General features: G+C 37.6%; 1 protein-coding gene across 1 annotated transcript in view; it reads left to right on the top strand.

Moving 5' to 3' along the window:
- Nucleotides 1-2,195: 2,195 nt before the first annotated feature.
- Nucleotides 2,196-23,114, top strand: part of MAN1A1 (mannosidase alpha class 1A member 1) — a 64,680-nt gene continuing 43,761 nt past the window's right edge. The window contains exons 1-2 of the mRNA XM_034418704.3: nt 2,196-3,978; nt 22,977-23,073. Of these exons, the coding sequence (XP_034274595.2) occupies nt 3,352-3,978; nt 22,977-23,073 (724 nt within the window). The 5' untranslated portion in view covers nt 2,196-3,351. The remainder of the gene's footprint in view (nt 3,979-22,976; nt 23,074-23,114) is intronic.

Below are 23,114 nucleotides of genomic sequence, written 5' to 3'. Positions count from 1 at the left end.
AAATAGGAAAAACTATTTGCGTGCATCCTGTCTATTGCTAGTATGTAATGATGCCTTAGCTATCTTGGGGAATTCTGGGAGTTGAAGTCCACACATCTTAAAAGTTGCTAAGGAAACACTGGTATATACAGTCCACCTTCCTTTAAGCTTCAAGACAAGTATTATATTATTATACCCCTCCACATACAAGGTTTTACATAATTTCCATCATTATCACCATGTAAAATAGAGAAGTCCCCCTTTCTAAACCATCTAAAGTATGAAAGTCTCTGAGTTAAATTTCTGGTAGAGGGTTTGAACCTTCCAGAATAACACTTGGTTACCCATGTCTGAAGAGCTTCTATAAAAAACAAAAATTGATCACAAAGTACTTCCTGGTAGTCAATGTAATTGAAATAAACTTTATATGAGTCTCACCCTTATCTTCCAGACTTTCTTTTACCCCATCTATAAATGAACACTTATATATAACATCCTGACTGACTGCTGTTCCCAGTGCATTGTAAACTCATTCTACCTTTGCTGTGTTGATACTGACAGATCACAAATACTTCCAGAACTTCATTATGTGCAAAGGTAAATAGGGAGCATAATGAGCAGTGTCTTTGCAATGAAAAAAGAAAGCACCAAGGTGTATATCTGCAAATGTATTTTCCACCAATGCAAGAGCATAGAAGGAAGAAAAAAAAGCAGGGTTTCCCAAAACTATAGAATAGTTGGTGGTTTTGAATTTTTGTTGCTTTCAAAGTACCATAGCAGCATCCATCTAATGATGCATGATTGATAGGAGCATGTTCTTAAGCAGACATGAGTCTAATTCTTCTGTGATAGACCTCAATGACTGGCAATGAAAGTTAGTAGAAGGCTGCATATCAGATGCAGAATAAAAATATAATTTACAGATCTGGATAAGACTGAAAGCTTGCACAGTACAATGCTTATTCCATGTAAGTAAGATGAACTACAGTACAGGTACTCCTCAATTTACAACCGTTCATTTAGTGACCGTTCAAAGTTACAATGACACTGAAAAAAATGACTAACCATTTTTTAGTTACGCCTGTTGCAGCATCCCCAAGATGAGATCAAAATTCAAATGCTTGGCAATTGGTTCTATTTATGATAGTTACAGGGTCTCAGAGTCATGTGATCCGCTTTTGCGACCTTCTGACAAGCAAAGTCAATGGGGTAGCCAGAGTCACTTAGCAACTGTGTGAACAACTTAACAACTGCAATGATTCACTTAAAAACTGTAGCAAGGAAATGGGGCAAAACTCACTTAACAATGTCTCACTTAGCTACATAAATTTTGGGCTCAATTGTGGTCATAAATTGAGGACTACCTGTATAAGAAAAAGGAGAACTCTCTGAGATTTCCTAAATTTATATTTTGCCTTTCAAGAAATCAAGGCACAATGTAGGAATCTCCATTTTATCCTATCAATTTGGTGAGATAAATTGGATTGAAAACGAGTGATTGTCTAAAGTCACCAGTGAATTTCCATAACTGACCTTGTGGCAGGATTTTTCATTCCTAATCGAGTCCTTTTACCGTTATTCCTTACAGCAAGGTTCCCCAAAGTGGTCAATATAGGACACGGAGACACACACATACACACAAAGATTGATGGGACTATCGAGCCGTGGTGGTGTAGTGGTTATATTGCAGTACTGTAGGTTAATTCGGCCAACTGCTAGGAGTTCGATCTTGATCAGCTCAAGGTTGAGTCAGCCTTCCATCCTTCCATGGTCGGTAAAATGAGGAACCAGATTATTGCGGGCCATACGTTGACTCTACAAACCCGCTTAGACAGGGCTCTAAAACACTGTGAAGTGGTATATAAATCTAAGTACTATTGCTAGCCACGGAGTTGACATTATTTGGTTAGTTAAGTAGCATTCATTGTATTATTTCCGTATAATAAATGTTTGGGCGTCAATCAACTGAAGACTGAGGAATCTTGCCTTACAGCAAGATAAAAAAACAAAACAAAACCCAGTTTTATAAAGCAGCTCTAACGTGCTTCATTGATAATTCATCCCATTCAGTACAAGGAGATGCAGATTCTACGCCTATTTACACAGAAGCAAAAGAAATAACTCAGTATTTCACTCCTTGGCACACCACCTCCGTAATAACAACTCGTTCAGCGTTAGTAGCCCTTTTTATTACGTGTCACCGCGTTGCAAAATTAAAGCGATAAACTCCGTGACCCTCCCAACCCCGTGCATGAGACAGATACGGAAAAAAAGCCTAAAAAAAAAAAACAAAAACTCGAGGTTCCCCCCCCCCACCCCGAGTTTTGCGCGGTTAAACAAACGGGCATTTGCCATTTAATGTCCTTCCATGCAGCACCGACCCAATTCGCCTGAATTAACAAGACAGAGTTGGGGGAAACCTAACGAATCTGGAGCTATCGGGGACCGCCTCTGTCGTGACGGGCGGCCCTCATCGACGGGGAAACACGAGGACTGTAGCGGCACCCTCAGTTCGCACGTTCGGATCCGGGGAAAGCGGCCCGGAGCCTCCTCCGTTATTTCTAACGGAACGTCTTCCACGCCCACGTCAACCGCCTCGCCTCGCCTTCTAAGCCCCGCCCCCTTTTTTTTTCTCCCCCGTAACGTTTCCCTGCTCCGCCTACTCTGTGATTGGCCCGGCTCGCTCCTTCCCCGCCAAAGGGGGCCTCCCCTTCTTTTCCTCTTTAGCTCTCTTGGCTCGGCGAGCCTCCCTCAGTTCCGCACTCCGTGACGGGGCAAAGCGATTGTTCTGCTTACCGCGCGGGGTCAGGCGGCGCCTCAGCGGGGAGCAAAGGTTGTCCCTTCCTACGGACGAGCCGGGGAGCCTCTAGGGGAGCGCAGACGCTCCGAGACCCGCCTGCCCCTCTGCTCGTCTGTTACCTGACAGGCAGCGTTGGAGGCGCCGGCATGGCCAGTTCTAGAGAGCGCAGCGGCGGCAGCCGCCCCAGGAGCTGACAAGAGCCTGCCCTCCATCCCTCGTTCGCCGTCGGCCGCTTAACCACGGGTCGCCACCGCCTGCCTGCATTCAGCCCAGGGCTCCAGCCGAGCGGGAGTCGTGTTTTTGCCGAAGAAGAGGCGGCGGCCGTGGCGGCGGCAGAGACTCGAGAAAACTTCCTGTCGCTGGGGAGGACGGCGAAGTTGCCCCCGGCAGCGGCGGCCCGAAACGACGGGCGCGGGCTAGTCCCGCTGCTCGCCCGCTCTGAGTGGGGCTGGGGAGGCGGCGGCAGCGGCGGCTGCCGCAGGGGGAGCCTTGCAAACGGGCCGCCCCCGCGGTTGTCCCGCGCGGCCGTCGTCGTCCTCCTCTAGCAGCCGGACCTTATCAGTGGGGCTGTCATGCCAGCCGTCAGTTTGCTGCCGCTTTTCGGCAGCCCCGCGAACCCAAGCGCTTTGGGGGGCTCCTTAGCCGGAGGGCCCTTAGGGGGCCCCGGGAGCCGAAAAGGGCCCGCTCCCAGCGGTGCCTTCCGACTGACGGAAAAGTTCGTGCTGTTGCTGGTCTTCAGCGCTTTCATCACGCTTTGCTTCGGGGCCATCTTCTTCTTGCCGGACTCCCCCAAATTGCTCAGCGGCGTCTTCTTCCACTCGACCACCCTCCAACAGCCGCCGCCGCCGCCGCCCGCCCAGGGCGATCCGCACGTCCCGCCACCGGCGGGTGCGGGGAGTAGCAGCAGTTTCGGGGCCGGCTCGTCGGCGGCGGAGGAAGCGGCGGAGAACTTAGCCAAGATCCGTGAGGATCACGAGCGCGCTTTGCGAGAGGCGAAAGACACTCTGCAAAAACTGCCCGACGAGATCCGCAGGGACATCCACCAGGACAAGGTGAAGCTTCTCCTGCAGGACAAGTTGGGCCGGGGAGAGCCGGGGGCTCCCGGATTGCCCGACCTGCCTTTCCGCAAACCTATCGGGGCCGTCGGAACGGAACCCAGCGATCCCGCCGTCCAGCAGAAAAGAGAAAAGATCAAAGAGGTGAGTAATTAATTACTGCAGGCACTCAAATATACAGCCCTTGTGGCTTTTTTTACCCCCTCCCTACGACCTCTGGGAGCAGCCGTTCATTCTTCCCTTTCTCCGAGTGTAAGTTGGTTTCTTTATTTGCACACTTAATACCTTTTCTTGGCAATTCTCGACTTTTAAGACCTGCTTCCGCCGCTTGTTTGCAAGTGATTTAACAGCTATTGTGCTTGGGTGCGGCCCTGTGATGGGCACGTCTCTTGACGTGAGCAGGAACTTCTAATGGGGGATAGATAGGACACGTGTCACTCTTGTAAAATTGACAACGTAGGCAGTCTTCGGAGAAAGCAAATTTTACCAGCCCGTATTTCTGAAGCTCTTAGTCCAAACTGAAACAGGGCGAACAGATGATAGTGATTTAGTTGCAATCTCTACAATTGGGAAGCCACCGCTAGAGAGGGTGGAATGAGGAGAATGGTGTCAAAGCCAGAAGAAGGGAAAGAAAGAAAATGTCTTGTGTTTTTGCTTTAATTTTGCTATCAGAAACAACTACTGTCAGGGTTTTGTTTTTTTTTAGGGGGTGGGCACAATACAATATGATATAGTATGCCAGAAGATACTTACTTCTGTGATCAATTGTCCCTTTAGATTTCAATACACAATTGTAAAATTTAATGGATAATGGGGAGGGGGGCATTACTGAAAAAAAATAGCAGCTTTATAAACCGATTAAATTTGCATACCAGTCTCTGAACCAAAATTGTTTAATATTTCAAGACAATATTGTCCATTTTTTAATGCTGTAAAGTTTAAAGCACTGTCCTAGTCATACCTTGGAATTCTTGGATGTCTTTCCCATGACTAATATGTTTCTATCTGAAGTAAAGAAGGAGTGTGATATTGTTTGCCTGCCACTTTGAGTGAATTAGCGTGCTGGGGAAACAATGATAGAATAGTCTTTTAAATTGTTAAGAATTATTCTAAGCAGGTATATTTCATGTTTGTTCATTGAGGGGGTATTAAAGCTCTTAAAACTATAAAGAGTATAAAAGAAGACTTTATGTGGAATAAGACACCTGCAAGTAAAAGCAAGTTATGTAGTAATAAATATGAACAGGTAGGCGTTTACAGGTAAGAGTGATAAATGCTGTAGAAATTATTCAGTGTTGTCATATAACCCACAAAAAGACCATCCTATGGAATATAAGTACCTGGCTGCACTTGCAATAAGATCTATTTAGTGCAAAGAGATCTATTTAGCATGATATTAAGCATTATATTCCATAAAATGTTTGTGCAATTAAGTGCCACTTTATTCATGCTAGGAGTCAAAGGTGCTGAAATAGAAGAATTGAATGAACTCCTAGGAAGGTACATCTAGTATCTAGAATAAATTGCCATGCAGAGTCTGGCTTGTGCCATCTATAAAGTTATGTCACATGTGACAATTCAGCGTATATTATAGGGCATTTGATCTCTGATTTATAGGATAACTGTTTCCTGAACTTTGGAATAGTAAATAGAGCTGATAAAAATGTTCTAAAGATTGTATGTAACATTAGTGATGGATTACATGCATGCTTGCTCAAGTTTTCAAGTTTTTATTTGGAAAATTCAAGATGGTTAATCTCTACAGTGGGTCTACCTGTATGAGATTAAACTGTTAATTAAATAAACAAAGTTTCAAATTAAAACTGCTACTATCAGTAACTATTTGATTGGCATATCTGGCTTGTAATTCCATGAATCTGATATTATGGAATTGTAATACTATACCTGTGCTGCATATTTATATGATAAGAGCTTTTTTCAGACATTTCTGTCAGTATTAGTGAATGATATTAAAGCTGTCTTCAAAGCTGTCTTACAGTCATTATCAAAGAAGTCGATGAAATCGTATATGTTGTGTTCATGAATTTCTGCGTAGAATTTTTTAACTCTTAGAACAGATTTTTTGAGTAGTGCAGACTACTTCACTTCGTGCTCTATCTCAGGAATATGCAGTGTGCCAATATTACATTGTGCATTCTAAAATGCTACTAACATACTCTGTAGACATGTGGCCACTGTAAAGTTTACAAAAAGTAAAAAAAACATTAAAAAAAGATGCAGCTGTTTTATAGATGTGCATCTATCTGCAAAATTTCAGTAGCAAGACATTCCCCAAGCTTAAGAAAACAGTTCATTTGCCTTAGTTGTTATCTAGTAAGAAGCACAATTTATAAACAGAAGTATTCGTAATTTGAGTCCTCATTGAATTTCATGAGGTCTCTTAATGAAGCTGCAAGAAAATATTATGTGACTTGTGGGGCAGTAAATTTTTATTGTTGCTCTAGGGACAGGGGGAAAAAGAACCTGAAGAAAATCTGTACAGACTGTTGGAAGAATAAAAACATTTGTAAAGCAAATGAGGAATAAAATCATTTATAAATCAAATAAGGTGGTTCTTGTGATCCTTCTACTGTTCATTGCAATAGATGGACACCAGTGTAGATCTTGATCCATGCAATGTCATCTACTGCAGAACATTTTGCTTGATCAACATTTTCAAAATTTTATCATGAAGACTTTCATTTTCTTGTTGTCAGCATACTTTCCACTGGAAAAATGTAAACTGTATTTAGGTAGTTGTCTATCTTGGGTTCTCTTTAAGTGTAATCTCATGCAAAATCCTGAATAAGTGAACATAAAGATAACCTCAACTTCAACATTTTTGATGTCTGTGGCCCTGAAGTTTCTTTTACTTTCTTGTCAGTTTTAGGGAAGTAATTTGCATTCCTTTCTTTGGCATGTGGGAGGGGGGTTTTATCTCCAGAGTTGACTTGTAGAAGTTGTAGAAGTCCCAGGTATTTCCCTGGACTGTAAAGGTCTATAAAATTTCCAAACCAGAGGAAAAAATACTTTTAAATATCCTTCATCAATCTAAAGTCACTCTGTTACAATATGATTGCTACTTGAATAAGAGTGAAAATTTGTTTTAATGGACTAATTAAAACAAATTAGTTTTTTTCCATTATTCTCCATAGGGCTACTAAATTGAAAAACATGTCATTACAGCAATCCAGATAACTTTATTTGTTTTATCTATATCTGCATGATAATATTGTTTGCATCATAACATCACATTATGTCAAGAATATTGTTTTCATAATGCTATTGCATAAAATGATGTAAACTGCTGCAGAATTTAATTCACTGCATTGACATCTGGAAAATTGACATTGCAGTGATTTTGTCTTGCCAGATTATCCTGTATGTAGTTGATCTATAGATTTAGTAGCATAAGTGGATAAGTGATTTTGCAACAGCTAGACTATAAATAAAGCATTCAGGTTATAAAAGGGCTTCCCTATTTGTCATTGTATCTGACAAAGTTTTTCTTCCTATGTAACTATTACTTTATTTAAGAGTTGGGTGAAATTCTGGGATCAGTGTAGTATTCTGCAGACAAAAATATCATATATTGAAATCTAAAATGAAGTATTTAGCTTTAGAACATTATCCATCTAAAGGGAGGATATTCCATTAATATAGGTTCCTTTAACTTTTCAGCTTTCTACCATGGTGGCGGTTTTTTTATGATTCAAGGGTAAAAGTAACTTTTTTCTAGATCTTGACTACATTTCATTAGTATTGCTTCCTGCTGGTTTTTTGTTTGTTTGTTTAATTTTTCATAATGTCTCTTTAAAATATATAATACAAGCATCTTATAATCTTGAGCCCAATCATAATAAAGCTATATGATACAGTCTTATTCTGCTCATGTAAACTTTAAAAAACTCACTTGTTCAACAAAGCTTTTTAGAAAGGATGCATTGAATATACAGTAATTGAAGAAGAATACTTTAGAATACACTTCTTGAAGTATCGATTAGTGGTGCTAGCCACTAATATTCTTGGGCATTTATTCAAGAACGTAAACATGTTATTTTGATGTGTAGTCATTCCAAAATTGTTAACTTATTAAGGCTGATAGTTCTTCTTTTTAAAACATAAATACAAAATAAAACTACTTAAGTTTGCTTTCTAAAGGTTATAGTCTGGGCTATAGTTTTATAAGGTTGCTAAGGCTATTAAATTAATAGAGCTGCTGTGAAGAACAATGAGGGACATTTAAATCATGGCAAGACTGCAAGTGAAAGGGTTACTTTTCAAAACTTTGTCGCTGATCTCTTTGCTTGAAAATTCAGAGCAACCTTATGATAGCCTTCTAGCCCAGGTTATCTGTTTATGCATCAATTTCCAAATAAATACCTTAAATCTATATGGGCAAGCACAATGAATGTTGCTGCTGAATCTGCCAGTTTGTCCCTGAAGTGAAGTGGCTTACCTCATCGCAGTCCCAGCCAATTCTCCCAATGATTTGTACAGCCATAGCATAAATGCCATAGCATTTAGAATCTTTTAAAAGAAGCTAATTTAATCTTGACAAAATAATAGCAAAAAAGAATTTAAACTCTAGTAACACAGTAATTTAAATTTCAAAATAGGATGTTTTATCATCAGAGCAAAATGGATTTTACATGTTTTGACCTGATTTGATATTGCCATGTGATAATTTAATTACATTTCCATTTGGCTAAGCCATCCCCAAAAAACCCATTTAAATAATGTAGACACTTGACCCTCTTTTTTAACTATATGAATCTCTAGAAACACAGTTGTCAGGAAAAGTGCACTAGCATGGCATGAGATACTTCATCACTCCAGTGGTTCTTTGTTCTCCCAAGATATATATATCTATATAATCATATGCATAATTGGGTAAAACTAAAGACCACTAGAGTGATTGATGTTTGATTTTGCATATGCACAAGTAGGATTGACTTTTCACTTCTCTCCAATTGGTTATTCCTCACCTGTACTAGAACATATTGTATAATGGTCTAAAACTAGAATACAGGGTTGCTGTTGTTGCTTATGTCTTCAAGTTATTGTTGACTCCTATTGACTGCCTAGACCTATCCCTGCAATTTTCTTGGCAAGATTTTTAAAATGGTGTGACATTGCCTTCTTTCTAGGGCAGAGAGAGTAGTAATGGCCTAAAGTCATCCAGCTGGCTTCTTGCCTAAAGCAGGACTAGAACTCATAGTCTCCCTGTTTCTACCCTGGCTCCTTAACTACTGTATCAGACGGAATCTCATAGTACAGTTTAGGGTGATGCTTTTTTAGGAGCTAGGTAAAATTATTTCTAAAGATATTTTAGACAAGAGTTTTACTCTATATTGAATCAAGTAAACCACTTAATTATTAGAAATAAAATATCACAAGGTTATTGACAATGACATAATATTTCATCGACTAAACTTCATCTACAGACATATGTTTAAGTATTTTATAATATATTTTGTTAGCTCTGGCATAGCTAACTGCTGAATAATTATTAAAATACAGCTTTCCTGGGAGCTGCTATATAAAAGGAAGAGTTAGGCTTGCTTACATGGTTCTTGTTCTCCACCCATCTGCAGCTTTGAGAAATGCAGTGCATGTTTAAGTTTACAGGATTAAAAGTAAAATGTCAACATTGTTATCATTGTTCACAAATCATTAATACATTTATAGTGGTGGTTTATCTATGAAATTTATATAACATTTTGTATAATATTCAGACTCAAATTGCTAAAATAATTGAGTAACTTTAAAGTCTTGCTTAATTATAAAAGTTTACAGGGAAGATTAAAACTAAAACAGAATAATCCAAAATCAAATTCATAATATATTTCTTTACCAAGCACAAGAACCTTAGTTTTCATTCAGAAATGAGAACTTTAGTTCATTGCTACATTATATTTTTCCTGCTATAAAGAGTTACAGTGTTCTCTTTGACTATCTCTTGCTGTCAATGTATTAATATCTTTGTACTTTGAAAAGAAACGATCTTATACTTCCTTCCTTCCTTTTCTTGACAATGCAACAGCTAATGTATCCAAGTCAGCAACAATCCACAGTTTACACATATTTGTTTCCACAAAATATTCATATATAAATTATCATTGAGTTGGTATTGACTTTGGAGACCTATTAGTCACAACTGTATGTACTCGTCATACTATTCTTTTCTGAGATAAGCAACACAATACACTGCATAAAAAAGAATAAAAGTAGGAGGCAACATTATTCAGTGTACTTACTTGGCATCATATTTCCAAATTTTGCTCTTTGCTACTTGTCATTTTTCAGACATCTGAAAAACTGCTAATATACCTTTCCAGATGAAACCTCTAAACTAATCTGCCTGTCATTTTTGTATCTAATCTCTTTCTGTAACAATAATGGCATTGTTGGCAGAGATGCAGTCTTCATGAACATGTACTTAACATCATAAGTATAAGGAACCCATATCTGTATTTTAGCATTTCTGCTGAGGTGCCATCTATACTTAGAAAGAACTCTGTAGAAAGAACTCTTTCTACATTCATGACTTCAGGGTTTTTTTCTTTGGATATTATCATTTATAGAATGTGTTACAGTTCCACTCTTTAACATATCTTTATTAATCCTATGCAGGTCTCCAAAATATACCTCCAGTATACCTTACTTAAGTATAATTTCAAATAATTTAGTCATTTTTGTTTTAATTCTCTTCACTTTGCCCTCTTAACCCACTTCCAAAATCCATTTTTCCCCATCATGTTTTTATCTCTTAATTTTAAGCATTTCTTACTGTCTTTATCTATACTATATTTTTCTATACATCTTTCACGCTATTAAAATATATTAAAACATTTACTTGCATGTATTTCCCCCCCCCTAATCTTTAGCCTGTACATTCTACTTTTATTCATTTCCTTTACTTTTTGTAAGCAGGGAAACTTTTGTAAAAAACCTTTCCAGTTATCTGAGATGTGTTGTTACATAATATAAAGCTATTTTTCTATCTCATTGATAAAATTCATGTTTTCACTATGCACTCCTTATACATTCCCTTATTATTTATATGCATGGTCATCAACAGATGGCCCTATGAATATTAACCTCCACTATCTGTCATTTCTCTGGTCAGCCAAGATTTTGACATATTTCTTCTCCTGGCTCTTCCAGGAGGAAAGTTACGAACACTAAATAGCGCCATGCAGATGTTGTCACTTTTGTTGTTGTTATTCTGCAGCCACAATCTCCTTCGTTTCTGTGTAAATAATTCTGAACCATTATTACTGGTTCTCAACTTCGGTCCCAACTTGTTAAAAGAAGCAAATCACAGTAGTGATAATAAACAAATCATGAGCAGAGCCATCTGGATTAATTACTCATAATCCACTAGGAAGCAGAGTCCATTGAGAGTGATTGAGTAGCATATAAGAGCATGCTTTTTCTTCCTGGATAATCTAGAATCCTGTTCAACTATTTGTGGAAACACTTCCATTATCATTCCCTTGTTAATAAACATGAAATAGTATTATATGGTTCTATACATACATTTTTAACCCAAAATGTTTTCTATTATGGCACCAGTTTTGGAGTATTTGGGTTAATTGCATTCTTCTATAGGGAAAGTGCAAACCTTAGTGTGGATTAAAATTTATCTTCTTGCTTCACACTGAATTGTTTCCCTTGTTCTCAAATACATTGTATAAAATTAAGAATCTGAATAGGATTTTATAAGTATGCTTGTAAATCAGTTTTAGTTAATGCTGTACTATAAATATATAAATGAAATTTAACATGAGTTAAAATACACACCAGAAGAGGATGACAAATAAACTGATCAATATCTTCAAGTCTTCCATTTCATACAATGCATGTTGCTGAGATATTTTTTTGGTGCCCAGACTCAGGAATCCTAACTACACATGTATAGTTGGGCCTTCTATTTTTGATGGTACATACACAACTGTCTGCTATAAGACTGGGACAAGAAAGAAATAACAAAAAAAAAAGTATGTTTGGTTTTTATGATATTTATTCATATGGATTTTTACATTATATATCCATGTTTTTTTAATATTGTTATCTCATCTCCAAAAGCCCAAAGTTGCTTTTGGTGAGATAGGCGACTGTATAAATTTGAATAATAAATAAATATGTGTGCCCACGCTGTCCTCCTGCTCTATACCAATTATAAGGCAAAGGGCCTTTCAGCGCATTTTTGCTGCATGTATTAAAAAAAGAGTTAATCCTTTTACTGCTATATTGATTAGGTCAGGACCTGCGGCACAAATGAACAGAGTGTTATAAAAAGTTGGATTGTTACTAGATGGGATTCTTCGCAGTTGCCAGGAAAAGATCAAATATGGATAACCAGATAAAGTATTCCTCTATTGATTTCCTCAAACTATTTGCATTTGTGTTATTTAACAGCTGTTGAATTACATTAGCTTTACATCTTTGGATGGCTGATGACAATAATGAGTCATTTGACCCATTCTTACTAATGGCACATATCTAATATGCACACATGTACGCAGGTTGATTACAGTGTACTCAGGTACATTGAGTACTTGATAAAAAATAGTAAGTTGTAAATAAAAGTACAACTTGTCTCCATTGATCTTTATGCCACAGTATAACAGTACTGATATCATGGGATAGATTTCCTGGGAATTTTCTGAACTTTCAGTGAGTTCAATGGATTGGCTTCCCATTTTATCCTACTTTTTAACTTCCATCAGATGAAATAGCTGAGATTGGCTGGCAATTGAGAGAGGAGCCTATTGGGGTTAGCTTTTTGGTCAGGACTGGTAGTATGTTCCTACTTTTTTTCTCGTCTTCTTCTATGCCTCAGGGGTTGAAATTTAATCCACACATTCAAGAGAGCAGCCCAAAATAAGAGATTGTGGAGTCCTGAACTGGCTGGGGGAGAGGAGGAAAAGGCTCAGGATAGGCACACCCTAGAATCTCCCAGAGTATATTAAAGTTAGAAGTCTATAGCTTTAACCTGGCAAGATTCTATTAGTGTAAACCAGTGATGTCAAAGTTGATTCCATTGCAGGCCAAATCAGGATTTTGTTTGGCCTTGGGGGGCCGGGATGGGCATGGCCTGGGCGTGGCCGGCTCGGTAGGCATGGCCAGGGTGGGCCAGGGCGGCGCAGGCTGATTCCTCACTGTCTCCAGGACTGCCCTGCGGGACAACTCTGGGCCTATTGCAGGCCAGATCTGGCCTGCGGGCCTCATGTTTGACATGTCTGGTATAAATAAATAAAGAATAGGGCTCAATTGGATTTGAGCCTAGGCCTGATAGAACCTGATGGAATTGTAACAACCCAGTACTACCTTATGATCTTTGGATTTTTATTCCTGTTCTTCTTGTTAAGCCAATTTACCAGCCCCTGTACATTGTAAATTGGTTCACTCTATATTTTCGGTCCTGCACATTTACAACTGCAAGGTTTAAATGTTGAGAAGTATGTTTGCATTTCTCTTTTTTTTTCCCTAGTAAAGTTTGATCTTTCTTGTCCTCTTGGGAGATTGGGAGTGGGAGAAAAGCTGATATCTCTACTTTGCACTTCTCAATACTATATGATAAGGAAGCATTGTGGTAGCAACTATTTCATTATTTTCTTCTTATCTTCCAAATAATTAGAAAGAGACTGATTAACAGAGAAGACACTAGGGAGTGTCCCCTTGGAAGATGGGTGATAAAATGCCTGCCAAGCTGCTACTTCTAAGAAAGAGCCAGGGCCACAATACTAAGAATCCCTCAAGAGAGTTAATTTGTATTCTCTTATTTTCATGGTTTTTTTTTTTAAAAAAAGTTTATTTCAGACAAGTTTAATTTGGATCCCAGGAGGATGCCTTTAATAACTTAAACAGTGTTATTTAATAGAGCAACTAACAAAACTTAGGAAAAAGTGGAGTAAACAACCACACATCCACATTCACACAAATACTTCATAATTCTAGCATCTGGCAAAGCAATAAAGGCACACATCTGCAATATATTTAAGTGTTCTGGAGATTACTGCCTGCACGAAAAATGAGCAGTATAATATGCCTGCAGCTTGTTTAATGTTGGCAAATCCCTTTCCTTTTTTTTTTTCTAATCTCCGTTTAGCTGTGTTTTATTCTTCATTGTGAAAAGACAAAAGCTCTGTTTGTGTTATTAGAGCCAAGATGAAATGTCCCTCCTTTATAGCTAGTTCACCTAACCCTGACAATTATTCAAAAAGCCACAGAAAGTTTGGCAGAATGCTGTTCCTCTACCTGCTCACACAAACGTTTCTACCTCCCACAGAGCTTTCAAGTGGTAGTAATAATCCATAGTGCTTGTGTTCATGTGTAGGATTGACTGTTGCTACTGTAACATTATTATTAAAAAGTGCCTTCCTTGAAGAAGAGATATGGTTAATGTCATTAAGCACAAGTAAAGATAGTTCAGAAGGGAAATGTTTTCTATTTTGATTAAAAAGTATTCTGCTCACCTCTGAATTAACTTCTGTGATGTCATCATACAGCCACAATTAATTCAGTATGATACTTTGCTGACTTATTAGTGATGCTGTAATTTTAATGTATCTTTATTACAAAGGTTTTTCAGATTTGGGCTAATTCTTTTTTAATAGCAGAAATATTTATCTTCAAATATTTAGTGTAGGTTAAATATGTTGCCTCAAGTATCCTTTGGTTTATTTGTTTTTTCTGCTTTATTGTTGCAAACTTATTTTGAAGTTGAGTCTTATGACTAACAATGATGAATTTCAGTGATAGCATTTCAGATACATACATTCACCATTTACCATACTTATTTTTTGGTGCAGTGCCTTTAATGTTTTATACAGTCCTTAATAGCCCATGTGGCATCTGGTTCTAAAATAACTGAGCAGGTTTAGTACTTACTTGGGAGACTATCGGGGAATCTCAGGTTGGTAAGATAGACTGGAAGTCAAAAGGCATCACAGAAATAGTATCTGCAGTCACCTGGAGATAGTATATACTTAAGAAACTTGACTTTCCCTTATTCCATAATCATACTTGAAAGGAAGAGTAATATACCTCTTCTAAAAATTTTGTACATTCTGTGAAAGACATTCTTATTGAAATAGAAGTATTGGTGGAATTCAGTAATATATTACTTTTAATCAGCAGAACAAAATAAAGGCAACTGTCCTTGCCCATTACAGTGCAGTCTCAACTCCTGTTTTAAAAAAAAATCCAACCTCTTTGGTAGGATTTTAATAGTGCATTGGATAGTGATTGTAGAGGGAAAAAGCATCCCATTAAAAGTACTCTTTATTTAGTGACTGCTTCCTTTAGCAACTGTCCCATTTAATAACTGTTTGCAGTTATGACAATGGAAAAGTAATTTTATGAACAATCCTAGCATTTACAACCTTCACAGGTCTCCGAAGCAAAAGAAATCAGAAGTAAGATCATAAGCACAACTGGATTTCACTTAACAACTGCTTCACTTAATGACCAAGTTGCCAGTAGCAACTGTGGTCACTAAATGAGAACTACTTTTATAGTTAGACGGAATCCAAAACTGATCCATAGGTGGAGGCCATCTAAAGTATTCTATAATTGTTTTTCTTCTGTTATAATGTAGTGAACTCTCACAGAATTAGGTCTGATATCATGACCAAAACTTCAACCTCTTGCTGCCTCACATCCTTCACATATGTTGATTATGTTGCTCACACTTAAGACAAAATTTTTAATTACATACTGTCTCTTGTACTATCTCTTGTTTGAGAAAAAACGGAAGCTGTAACCTGACCTGGTGACCTCCCCATTGGGGAAAGTTGCTATAATGTGTTATCCCTTATAGCAGTGATTCTCAACCTGTGATCTGCAGACCCCTAGGGGGAAACACATGTTGTCACAGGGGGTCCATGAAGGCTTGAAGAAATGCTATGATTTAAATATTGAGTTAAGTCTTGGGCAGTGGTGAAATGTAAAATTTGTTACTACCGGTTATATGGGCGTGGGAGGGGGTGTAATGTGATGGTGGGCGTGGCCAACTTTTTTTTTTTTTTTACTTTTAAAAGCAGGTTTTTTTACAACCTTAAGAGGTTGCGGAAAAAAAATGCTTTTAGAAGCCTCTGACAATCCCAGCTGAGCCATGCAATCATCAGAGGCTTTTTTTTTTTTACTTTTAAAAGCATTTTTTCGGTCGAAGAGGTTGCAGGAAAAAATGCTTTTAAAAGTTAAAAAAACAGCCTCTGATGATTGTGCGGCTCAGCTGGTCGGGGCGGGGCAGGGATTTTTGCCACCGGTTCTCTGAACCATCTGCCGCCATCGCTACTGGATCGGGCGATCTGGTCCAAACCGGGACCATTTCACCCCTGGTCTTGGGCTCCTTGGCCACAAAAAGTATTTAAAGGGATCAGTGGTGAAGAAAAGGTTGAGAATCATTGCCTTATGATATTATAAGATATGGCTGGTGGGAATTGCACAATGTGATAAGGGATATGAGAGTTCAAGAGTTCTGCAAGATTTATTCTGGTTCCAAACACTTACAATATGTTTGAAATAGAAATCATTGTCTAAAATCAAACTAGAAATAGTGGAGATATGGTTCTTGTCAGTTTGAAATAAATCTTACATCAGCTCTTCTTGCTGCTAAAGTGCTATTGAGTGGCAAGCAAGGAATGGCCATAAATTTGCAGTTTAAGTATTAAGAAGACATTGGACTTGTCACTTACTGAGATAATTGCAGTGGCTTGTTTGGTCTGTAAAGCTCCTTTCTGTTCATTAGAACAGGTAATAAAATAACTTTTTGATGGCACGTAGTCAGTCAATAGATTAAAATCACAAATAGTTTTATGCATAAAACCTCAGTGAAAGGCAGAATAATTCAACAGGCTAAAGAAATGCACAGTAAATAGCCAGCTATAAAAACAGTACAAAAGAGAGGTTTTGGTTCTTATTTTTTGAACAGTTAATTAAGATTAAATCAATTTGCATTTTTAAATCAAGTGGAAAAGAGAAAATTAGCTTATAGTTCACAATTTTAAATGGACCATCTCCTCAAAGGTCATCTCCAGAATAATTGCTGGGGTGTGACCAGACAGCTTCAAATTGTCTTTGGCAGATTGTGTAAGCAGAGGTTGTAAAGGAATATAAGTTAGGTTCTAGGAAATGAACTCACTGAGTCTGTAAATGGGGAGAGTAAATGGGAATTGCGAGTCAACTTCAACAGGCAAGTTTCAAGGGAATAGTACAAATGTAAAATTGAAAGTGACCAGAAACATCACCTTAAACCAGCTTCCAGCAGTTTGTACACAGGGCAATTAAAATATCCACAAGAAATGGCTGGTCAGCCTCTTTTAAAAGCCCTGCAGAATTGGAAAATCCACAATCTCCTTAAGTAGACTGCCTATTGTGGCACAAATCTTTGACTGTCAAGACATTTTTGGTTTATAATTCAACTATATTTTGATAATTGCTGCTTATACCCAGTATTTCTGGTTCCAGTTGCTTTGGAGTCTTGAAATTGGAGTTGGAAACAAGACAAAATAAAAGCTGGCTGCTCTTGATTGCTTAAGGAAAAAAAGGAAAGGAACCTGTGGTCACACCTGCAAGGCAGTATGTTTGGGTTTCCACCTGAGAACATCCTGGCATATATAAACAACAATTATACGATTGTAACACTCATTCAAAAAGAGCAGCAAGCAACCATACTTTAACTGAAAGATTAGATCACAGAAAGAAGGGCAACACAAGAAACCAACAGTGAAAGAACAGTAAGGCATAGAAGCAAGCCCAGTGAACAAGAACAATACAATAATGGATACAAGAGATGTAGAAGATATTCTGCCGTGTAGGAACCCGGAAACAGATGAAAAGGACTTGGACATGAGATACATAGTGTTAGTGTTGTCTGTCTGTGTGTGTGTGTGTGTGTGTGTGTGTGTGTGTGTGTATTACAAAACACATCTTCGCCAAATAACAGGGTATTGCTCTGAATTACCTCCTCATTTCTAGGCTTTACAAGGTGATGTTGTCACATGAATATGACTTACCGTAAATGCTCAGTCCTTTAATATTTATTATTTTAATTTCAAACTAAAGTTTCAAAGTCTTTAAAGTAACATACAACTTTTGCCTTTCTCCAAACACTCTTGTACTAGTTGGGATGAGGTGCTTCAGTGTGGTTGCTCCTTTTCTAATTGCTGCCAAGCTCCAGGCAAGGTTCCAAGCTCTAGGCAGGAGTCTTACCAGGATATGTTGCTCAGCATAGTTTATGGTCCCAGCAGGTGAATGAAAGGCCTCTTGCCTGCTTGCCTCTTGCCAATCTATAGACATCATATCCACTTCCTTATTCCTGCTACGCACACCCCTCTCTCCATTCTGTCTTAGCATTTGCTTTGGTAAGCTCAAAAAATTGGGTGGGGTAAAGCTGCCTCTGGAGGTTTGCACATCCTTGAAAACACCAGGGTATAAATGCACGAGTGCATGTCTGAATGGATGAGGGAAGTGGAGGGAAAATGTTTCTGCCTGGTTGCAACTGCTTTTCCAAAGCATAAGCAGCAATCCCAACTTCACTCCCTCCCAGTCCTTTGGAGGAAAAAAGAAAAAATACACTGCAGAATAGAAGACAAATTAATGAATCCATACATAGCAGAAAGGATGGAATTGTTCCTTGCAAAATGGGTAGGAAAATAGATATGGGAGATGGTGATTCACTAGCACAAAACAAATGTGTTCAATGTGAATCCAGAGGCTTAATATATATTCTCAGATAGGAGCAAAGGTTATACAGTTTAATGTAGTGGTCAAGGCATCAAGCTAGAAACTAGGACACCAAGGTATGAAGCCAACTGGGTGATCTTTGGCCACTGTCTCTTCAGCCCTAGGAAGGAGCAATGACAAAACATTTCTGAAAATAATGCCAAGAAAACTGCAGAGATAGGTCTAGTCAGTTGCCAGCAGTCAACACTCACTTGACCTTGGCCAAATAACTACTGTATTAGCATTGTAGTCTCCTCGCTAATGTAACATTGCTTATGCAAAACAAATAAGCATTGACTGGAAGGCATTAAAAAAGGACCAAGGATCAGGGATGTCCGAACCCCTCCCAAGACATGCCAAAGTCACTGATGATTTTTCAAATGTGCAGCATTAGGAAAAAAAGTGTTTCACAGTGCATGGGAACACGAACAAAGCATCTCTTATCAGATTGCTAAAACAGCCATGTCTTTTCAGAAGCGAATATGCTCTGAAAGCTGTTCCCAGATGGTTTGTCTTTACTTTGTAAAGAGAGAAAAAGGAGATGCATGGTCCATAGACCAGCCAGCCTGCCATCAATACAAAAGAAGGTGATTCTTCTTTCTGGTGAAATTATTCTTTTGGTCAAAGAGGATACTGGAAGTTTTGCTTTGTCCCTCTCCCCCCCACCCCAAGATAATTGTTAGCATTTTAAAGAAAAAGCAAACAGAGAAGCACAGGTAAATTCTTACAGTGCAAGCTGTCAGGAAAGATTACTAAAGCATATAAAAGGATCTTGAGTAAAATATAAAACTTACCATTAGTTGGAAAAATATAGTGTAGCATGCAAAGTTTAATAAGTTCTACATATATGAACTAGAAGTGTAATCATAAAAGACAAGTGAGAGAGCTAATTTAATAGTTAAAAATACCAGACTTAAAAATGGAATTTTTAGTGATTTCTAGTGCTGCTTTAGGCACAAAGTTAAACGGGTGACTTTGGGCCAGTCCATTCTCTCAACCCTAGGAAGAAGACGATGGCAAACCACTTCTGAAATGTTTATTTATTTATTGTTGCCAAGAGAACTGCGTGGACTTACCCAGGTAGTCGCCAAGACTGACTTGAAGGTGAGATGGAAATAGATAGAAATGACGTGTGAAGGTTAAAAGGATTGGAAAAAATAATCTGTAAAAATTGGCAGCCATATTCAACTAGGATATGCGTAGGATGGAGTTTTCACCCTAGAAATATCTGAACTTTGATTAAGGAGATCTGATCAAAGTTCTGTGCTTCACTGTAAAAGGAAAAGGAAAATAATACCCTACAATGCTAGTTCCAGTAGTCCTTGTAAAGTTTGGCCTGACCTGCTACTTTGAAGGACTGACAGTAATACAATGAGATGTATTAGGGGCAGATATAGTTCTTCACTCAAGAAACGTAAATATACAAGCATCAGATACCTAGCATGACGTAAAAAAGATCCTAGGAATACAGTTGTTTCCAAATTGAATATGTACAAAGTAACTGTTAAAAATACATGCAATTCTAAGTTGCATGAACAGAAGCATAGTTCCCAAATCGCAGGTTGTAAGAGTTTCAATATATTCTGTACTTCTCAGACCCGACCTTAGTTATGATGTCTAGTTATAGGCTCTGCACTTTAAGGATTCAGTGAAACTTAAACCAGGTTGAAAGAAATTGAGTCTATCTACCATTGAAAAAAAGAAAACTGAAAGTCCATATGCTGATACTAGTTAAATATGCACGCAAATATGTATACTGTTCTGTATCATCTCAGAATACAAGACAGAAAAAAATGGATCCTCGTTATATGATTGCAATTTCTATCATTAAAAAAACCTCCCAATTGTAAGAGCGATTTGACAGGAGGATCCATTATACACCAAGATGATTGTCTGCCTTTCATTAGTACATGAGTATATTCATGTAGAGGCTAGGCAGACATCTGATCTAGAGAATCAGATGTTCAGATCTGTTTAATTTGAATGTCTGTACTCAGCAGGACAGTTGAGTTTAATAATCTAGATGAATATTTCTGATTCTGTCACTCTAGATAATTAGTTCTTCAGTCAAACACTTCACTTAGATGTTTCATTCAAATGCATTTCTTAAATGAGATTATGCTGAGTATTCTTGAAATCCAGCCACAGTACAATATTTCTGACTAGCAGATTTCGTACTGGAATATTTTATCTGAATCCAAATTTTTACTGCAGAATGACTTAACGGAGTGCATACATTGCCAGTTTTAAATATAATACGAATACCATTTTCCATCCAAACTCAAGTAAAAGCAGGAAATGATGTATATGAGTTGAATATTGCCAAACTTTCTCTCAAATACATAATGTTAATAGACTTTAAAGAATATATAAAGATGGAAGATTAGATTTGATTTATGGAAATAACCTTATCTAACATCTTTTTGAGAAAGCCTTTTTTTAAAACAAAAACTATTTTAGTACTCCATTGAAGTTGCTTTCTGCAAACTTGGAAATCAATTTAATAAGCTTATATTAGAATGTCGGTGTGTTTTGGAGAACAGTACCTGATCACCTGATTCACTTCTCAGATTATTTTCTTAATTTAGTCTTCCTTGGCTTGTTGCCCTCTAGCATATAACTTTAATTTACAGAATTCCCACAATAATAAGAGGACACCAGAATGAGAAAGTTTGCCTTGGTTATTTAAAAATTAACTTGAGTGAGACAATCTCTATACTACTGAGCTGATTAACTTTAGCTTTAGATATCATTTGGGACAGTTTAGCCCAAATGATATCGTTTAGTCCCAAGTGATATATAATGCTTGAACAAGCATGCCTTTAAAATACAACATGTGTGTGCATCTGTGCTGTGAGGTACATGCAGGAAAACAATACGTAGTTTAGAAATGGAAAGATAATACTTGAAATGAGGACACAATTCTAGTGAGGGAGCTTAGGTTTTAGGATTAAGGCCATCCCAGTTTTCCCAAGTGCTAGGATGCTGTTGCTTCATATCCTATCAGTGCATCTTTCCCTGCTAAGGAAAAAAACAAACAAAATTAATCTTTGGAGAATGGGAACTCATGGCAGAGAGCTCTCTTCAGGAAGAGAGATCTTCCAAAGGGCAAGTGATACATTTATACCAAACAGGTGGATCATGATGAGATTCTGAAATATATTCCTTTATGGAAAGGAAAGCTCTTTTGCACATAGGAAACATGTACTTCTACTTTCTCATTTGTGAGAGGAAAGGAGAGTGGTGACTATATTTAAATGTGCACGTTCATATTTGTTATTCAACACGTTCCAAAGGCAGTAGTATGAATTCTAACCTATATATCAAAAATAAATATTTAGAGCATGCAATAGAAGGGCTGATGGGAATTTGCAAGTGTTCTGGTGTCTGTATCTGGCCCGTGCATTTGAAATCACATCTGTCTTGTGAAGGAAGTACTATTTGCTATAGAACAGGCATTAATTTGATTGTATCATTTTTTAAAAAGAATCCTCTCAGAGTTATACTAAAGTCAATATGAACAGATTATATTTTGTTTTTAATGCCAGGAAACATTTTGGAATACTAAGGTAGACACTGTCCTATCGTCCAGAAAAAAGTTAGCAGCATGCTAGGGTAGTACAGATAGAAGATTGTAAAATTTATTAAGCATTCTTTCCAAAATCTTGGGATTTAAGCATCTCAGTAGATTGCAGATATGTAAATTATTATTTTTTTAAAAAAAAATATGTTCATTTAGTATCAGTCTGCTGAAGGTATACATTTTTGTGTCAACAGATGCCATTTTGCTGATTCCTAATTTACATAATAGTATTCAAAAGTTTGTGACAATGATGTAGGAACTTATATAATAGATGGTAACCACTGATTCATGATGTAAAATAAGAATTTCTGTTTATAAAAGGATGCAATCCAAGTCTCTGCCTGTGTTGTGAATTAAACATCTTTGCATTTGCTGGGGATGTCCATTAATTTTTCTTTTACGTTGCTAAATTATTTCAGTAAATTCTGCAATGTCTGCTAGAGTTTGAATTTGCTTTATGTCATTATATGCTATAGGTGAATAAAATATAAGAATGTTATTGTTGTTTATTAGTTTTAGCCAATAGACATAAACATAAATGTTTGCAGTATTGCAAATATATGAGTTTCTATTATATATTTCTAAGTAAGAATTGGGATTGGAATGGAATTAAAGGAGGTTCCCTATGTAACTGAGTAACTAAAACAGCAAACATCAATATGATGTTGCTGCTAATAATGTTTAACATTGAAATATATCTATAATATAATAGGCATTTAATTCACCATTGAATGAGGTGCATTGGTCTTTGGTTACAGTATATTTCCTGGTAGTTTTCTTGCCAAATCCAAATTATAATCCTGCTTACATTTCCCACCAGATGATGAAACATGCCTGGGATAATTACAAGCATTATGCCTGGGGATTAAATGAATTGAAACCCATATCAAAACAAGGACACTCAAGCAATTTATTTGGTAAGTAATATGTGCTGATTTACTATTCTGAAGTTAAAGAT

Source organism: Pantherophis guttatus, chromosome 1, assembly GCF_059756535.1.
Source record: "Pantherophis guttatus breed Tessera chromosome 1, ASM5975653v1, whole genome shotgun sequence".
Taxonomy (NCBI): Eukaryota; Metazoa; Chordata; class Lepidosauria; order Squamata; family Colubridae; genus Pantherophis; species Pantherophis guttatus.
Note: the sequence above shows the minus strand (reverse complement) of the source record. Positions and strands in the feature narration are given on the sequence as shown.